The following is a 6,000-nucleotide window of genomic DNA, read 5'->3' on the forward strand; positions in this document are numbered from 1 at the left end:
CAAAAACAATTTTACTTCTCAAACTGTGCAGATTTATCCACTTCTCTGCCTTTGTCAGTCTCCAGATGGTCAGTGACAAATGTTCAGGTTTGAGGCTGTTAGTTTGTGAATAAACTCCCCCGGAATGGAGAATATTCTAGTAGAGAAATTAATCTGCAGGTTAACTGACATTAATGATAAGCAGGAACATCAGAAATTACACTGTTAAAGATTAATCTCATAGCAATCTGATCACACAAAACCACTGAAATTATTTCCTTCAGCATTTCCCTCGAATTGATCTGATGGTGATGAATAACTCCTGAACCATCGGGGCCATGTGATCTAATGTATGTTTACACTAAAACTTCTCCATCTGTTTGTTCAGGCTCTTTTACAGGATTGAGTTCACATATAAAGCAGGACATGAACTCTACCTCACATCTCACATATCAAATCAAATACAATGAACTGATGACACAAGTCACCTGCACACCATGGGATCAACATGTGACACATGTAGACCTGGACCATCAGAATGAGATCGGAGCTGTCACAGAAAATCTACAAAATGTTTTTTAAGCCCAAGAAGAGGAACTGTCGGACCTGGATCCAGCTGAGTATCTCACTGCTGGACAAAACTTTCGCAAAACCAAAACCAGCTGAAGAAAAGGATCACAATGCTGTTGAAAACTGGGGCTGCATCACTGAACCTCTTTAACAACTAAACCTCAGAATCACAGTCTGTCCCTGATCCACAGGTTTGCATTTAGTCAAATTAAACTTTCAGGTAAAATACCTGTTGCTTTTGTCAAGGTTTAATTGTAGTTTAGTTTCCCTGCTGAACACTGATAAATAGAATAAATGTGATTTATGTTGAAAAGACTCAGGTGTTACTGACAACTCTAATAATAGGCAAGTTTCCATAACCTTACATAAAGTTTAGTTTTAGTGTTAGATAATGTAAAAAAAAAAAAAAAAAAAAAAGTGTATATATATATATATATATATATATATATATATATATATGACAAAAAACCCTTACTTTCTCCAGGAAAAAAAAATTACTCGCATTCTACGGTTTTGGCCTTTAAGAAAAATAGTGAATGTGCATTAATGGGATATAAAACTATCTTTTGCCAATAAATTCTAACATTTCGAACATTTGCGTCACAGTATAAAACATAGCTTGTTTCTGATGAGACTGAAAGCTGAGAGGGGGCACTGAGGCACAAATGGGGGGCATTAGTCAGTGTTATCCATCACAATGTATAAGTATCCATATCAGAAGAAATGTTGTTTCCAGCGCTGCTTGTGCTGCCACTTTCCTACTACCAGCGTGTTATCGGAATGGTGAATTCAGATTGGTATTTGCATTGGTATTTATTGATTATTTATTGTTAATTATTTAAATGCATTTATTTGTAGTTACGTTCAATAGTCCTGTAGGGATGTAACGATTAACCGCAGTAAAATTCCCAAAGGTTAGTATTACCGTTTAAATTCTAATTATCATGATAACCGTGTTTGATTACTGCACTTTGAACACAAACGTGATATGGAAAATGGTCCAACAATGGCTCTAAAGTACCATCTTTAATGCACATTTGTATGTTTAGCATTCACTGTTTTGGACTCATGGTGGTTCAGGTTCCACATGTAGACAAGTATGAGCTAAAGTGGATCAGAATCAGTCAAATAAGAACAGAATAAACTAGAAATAATGACAAATACAAACGTTTCTCACACCATTACACGAACAATACACTAAAGTATACAAAAATATGCAAAAATACACTAAAAATATACTAAACTACCCAAAAACTATGCAAAAATACACTAAAAATATACTAAACTACACTAAAAATATGCAAAAATACACTAAAAATATACTAAACTACAATAAAAATATGCAAAAATACACAAAAACATACAAAAAATATGCAAAAATACACTAAAAACATACTAAAGTATACTAAAGGTAAGCAAAAATACACTAAAGTATACAAAAAATATGCAAAAAGACACTAAAAACATACTAAAGTAGACAAAAGATGTGCAAAAATACACATAAATACATATCTTTAATGCACATTTGTATGTTTGATGTTTACATGTTAATATTTGAATGTTTCTGCAACAGAAAGTACATTGTGCCGATTATTTTATTAGTTTTTTTATTTTTTCAAATTATTTCAGTGTGTGTATCAGTACTTTTTGAACATTTTGAGCACATTTCAACAATACCGCGATAATAATGATAACTGTGATAATTTTGGTCACAATGACCGTGATTTGAAATTTTCATATTGTTACATCCCTATAGTCCTGTATTTGTGCACTGATTTATTTATGTTTGTCACATCGCACTTTGGATGTGGGCTGATGTTTGGGCTGATGTCTGTGGTAAGCTGCAAATAAATTGCCCGTAAGGAATAAATAAAGTTTCTGAATCTGAATCTGAATGTACGTCTCCTGCACCCCACCACCCACCCCACCCACCCTGGTCTTCCGCATTGAGGTCTGTTGTGTTACTTACTTACTGCACTGCTCCCCAAAATCCCCCATGAAAATCCTCAGGATGATGTAAGGGGCTTTTATTCAAATAAGATTGAGAACCACTGTTCTAAACACTCTAATGATACTGATAATTCCAAGCCACTTTTTAATGTCTGAAAGAAGAAATACTACAGATAGCCACTTCATGTTGCCTCAGGAGAACACTTCATGTCTAATAATACAAGTTACACCTGTGCATTTTCTGCCTTTTCGAGTTAAAAAGTATTTCAGGACCAACTACACTTGGTAAATATTCCAACTAGATGTAGATGAAGTATTTGTGATCACTGACTATTTTGAATAAATGTCAACAAAATTACATCAGACACAGATAGACTCTAAACCCTTAAGGGACATGATGCACTAGGGAGACACAGATCTGTCCCTCAAACATCAGGTATCAGCAGATACGACGTTTCTCTGTTCAATGTTGGTCTGTTTCATAAGTATGTGTGACTGAATTTAAGATAATCTACAGACAGTTTAATAAAAGACTTTAAGAGTTGAGTGTTTTTTTATATTGCAGGTTTCTACAAAATAAATAGAAAATAACACTGGCATCAGATAGTTATTTTAAGCATTGGTCTCGGTCTCTGTGAAGACTCTGGGATCAATAAAAACCTCCCTCTCTGTGTGAATCCATTACGAGTCCCTCGGATCAGCCGACACATTTCCACTTCACATGAGCCCAGTTTTAATCTAATAACGTCAACTGTCAAACATTGAGCAGTAGCTCTCATGTTACACTCACTGTTTATCTCAAACTACACATTATTCACCAGACATTTACACTGTTCATCTGTAGAGCAGTAGAAATGCCCTTTAGTTAATGCTTCATTTTATCTGCTTCAAAATGCAAACAGTCATTTCACACTTAATTAGAACCTAGAGCTGCACATTATCCATCATTACACCGATTACTTTAATGACTAATTTGGTGAAAACAACCCATTCAAACCATCCTCCTTATCAGATTTTGTATTCGGACAAAAGCAACAAATTCAAGAGTTAATCCCAAAGTAGGGCTGAGATTAAAATCTATTTTCATTATTGATTAATATGGCAATAACTGTGGTTTTCATAGGCTGAGAATGACAACATGGATAAACAAAGCAATTGATGGTAATTCTACTACTACTACTTTCTAGACACCACCCTTTACTGACCTACAACATCTGAACAACAAAATTACATGAAGGTTCAGGATAGTATTTATATTAGCATTTTACCTGCTTATTTCACACTAAAAACGACATTAAAAGGCTGATGCACTACAGATGAAAAGGAGCACGTTTAACAAGTTTATACATGTCACTACACCGGGAGCAACACGTTAAACTGATGAAAAAATACTGTGTTTAATAAAAGCAATCTGCAATTAATACATGTGAATAAAAATTAAATGGGGTTATTTTATCCAGATTTTTTAGAAGAGTCTGTGAGGATTCACCAAGTGTCATCACAGAAGACACCTGAATGTCATGAATCAACCTATTGGATCTCCATAAGTGACAGGATGATACTGCTGAAGTGTGTGAAGGAGAGGTATTTGTATGTGTATTTATTTATTTAGTTACAGGACAGTGTGTATTGGCATTAGTTGCAGTAGGCATCGCAGGTCTTTCCCTCCTGCAGCTGTTAGGCTCCACAACAGAAACTGTTCCAAATAATTCTGTGCAATAAACTGTACTCATATGTATAATCTGTGGACATGTCTATGTGTGTAGATATGTGTATAAGTGTACATGTGACTATTTCCCCTATCCAACTTGTGGCATGATCAGCATGTGCACAGCCATAAAAATAGTACTTACAGCTTTTTTGACTTGTCTTTATTTTTGATTTTGCTCTTTTTTGCTCTTGTGTGCTTTGTTTGTACTCCACTATTGCTGCTGTTAATCTGGAATTTTCCCTTGTGGAACTAATAAAGGACTACCTTATCTTATCTTAAAAACGTTGTTTGCTGTATTTTCTGACTGTTTTCTTTACAGAAATAATTGCTTTTTAGCTGCACATAAATGAGAGTACGATTAATGTTTTGTTTCTATTCTGTTCAGCTTTGATCATTCTCATTTTCTTTGCTCATTCTCTTAGACATTTGGTGAACTTTTTCAGTACATTGTTCATTTTTGGTGATTTGGTGGAGGATTCCGTTCATACTATGCATTATTTAGTTAATTTCTGTTCAATTTGATGACAATTTTGTTTATTTTTGGGATCGTTTTATTGACTATGTTGGTAATATTTATTCATTGTAGTTCGTTTAGTGGATTATTTTGCTAGGTTTTACGATTATTTTGTTCATGTTATTGATTTTGGGGGGTCATTTTGTTAACTAGATTGGTAACATTTATTCATTTCTCTTGTTTTAGTTGCTCTGAATGCTGTGGTGTCCTGAACACGGTGGGACACCTGGACAGCCTAGATATCAGACATGTACCGGGCACTTAGCCTGACATTAGCTCGGTTAGCGGGCTAGCTCCGTGACACCACCGCCGGCACTTGGCGTTAGCAGGCGGACAGACACACAACCAGGACGAGAGGCACAAAGCACCAACGGTACACATTACCCGCTTCAACAACACCAAACCCCGCGGCACTTACCCACAAATGTGTCCACAAACAGCAGTGTCAGACAGGGAGAGGCTAGCCAGCTAACGTTAGCGTCCCCGGTGACAGCACCAGGCTAAAGCCGAAAACAGCGCTCCATTCCCGGACTAAACTAAACAAACATCCCGCTGGCGGACCGGCTGACGGTCTACCTCCGCAGGTTTACAGCTTTTACAAGTGTGTCCTTCACAGACTCTGAGGCGGACCGTGGTCGAAGCACAGGCAGTTTTCTAACACCACAAGTCAGTAATTAGTAAACTTACCAGCAGCTCCCGTTTCTTCAGCATCTTCCGTGAAATCATCCGTTGCGTTAAGTTCACAAACGGCAACTACCGGAGAGACCGGAAGTAACTGCAAAATAAAACCGGTCACGAGACAAGAGTACCGGAAAAAAAAGAGAAATAAAACCAACAAGAAAATAGGACCGCAAGAAAAAAAGAAGAGATACAATAAATAAGAGACAATGACGTCTGGAAAAAAAGAATAGATAAAGAAAAGAGCAGGACGGCTGAAAAAAGAAAGGCACAACAACGGGACTACGACAAAAACAAACAAACAAACAAACGAATGAACAAATGGATAAGAGACAGAATTACGCTGCCCCAAAAAGTAACATGTATATATATCAAAAATATAAAAAAAAATACAGCTAAATGTAAGTAAACGTATCAATCCAACTGAATGATATACACATGGTACAAAATACATGTATCAAAATTATTTCGGTTTCTTATTCTTATTTCTGTTCTACAGAATGATATATTGCCCCTATATGAAGACTTACCACTGAAAAATGTATTCCACAAATTTAACATTTACAGAAATAGATGTATTTAGGTGAGAAAACACTCT

At 36.0% G+C, this 6,000-nt stretch overlaps 1 protein-coding gene across 1 annotated transcript in view; it reads right to left on the reverse strand.

The window, feature by feature from the left end:
- atp2c1 (ATPase secretory pathway Ca2+ transporting 1) overlaps window positions 1–5,471 on the reverse strand; it is a 44,908-nt gene extending 39,437 nt beyond the window's left edge. The window contains exon 1 of the mRNA XM_030158065.1: window positions 5,412–5,471. Within this exon, the coding sequence (XP_030013925.1) occupies window positions 5,412–5,450 (39 nt within the window). The 5' untranslated portion in view covers window positions 5,451–5,471. The remainder of the gene's footprint in view (window positions 1–5,411) is intronic.
- Window positions 5,472–6,000: the final 529 nt, after the last annotated feature.

This window comes from Sphaeramia orbicularis, chromosome 16 (genome assembly GCF_902148855.1).
Source record: "Sphaeramia orbicularis chromosome 16, fSphaOr1.1, whole genome shotgun sequence".
Classification (NCBI taxonomy): Eukaryota; Metazoa; Chordata; class Actinopteri; order Kurtiformes; family Apogonidae; genus Sphaeramia; species Sphaeramia orbicularis.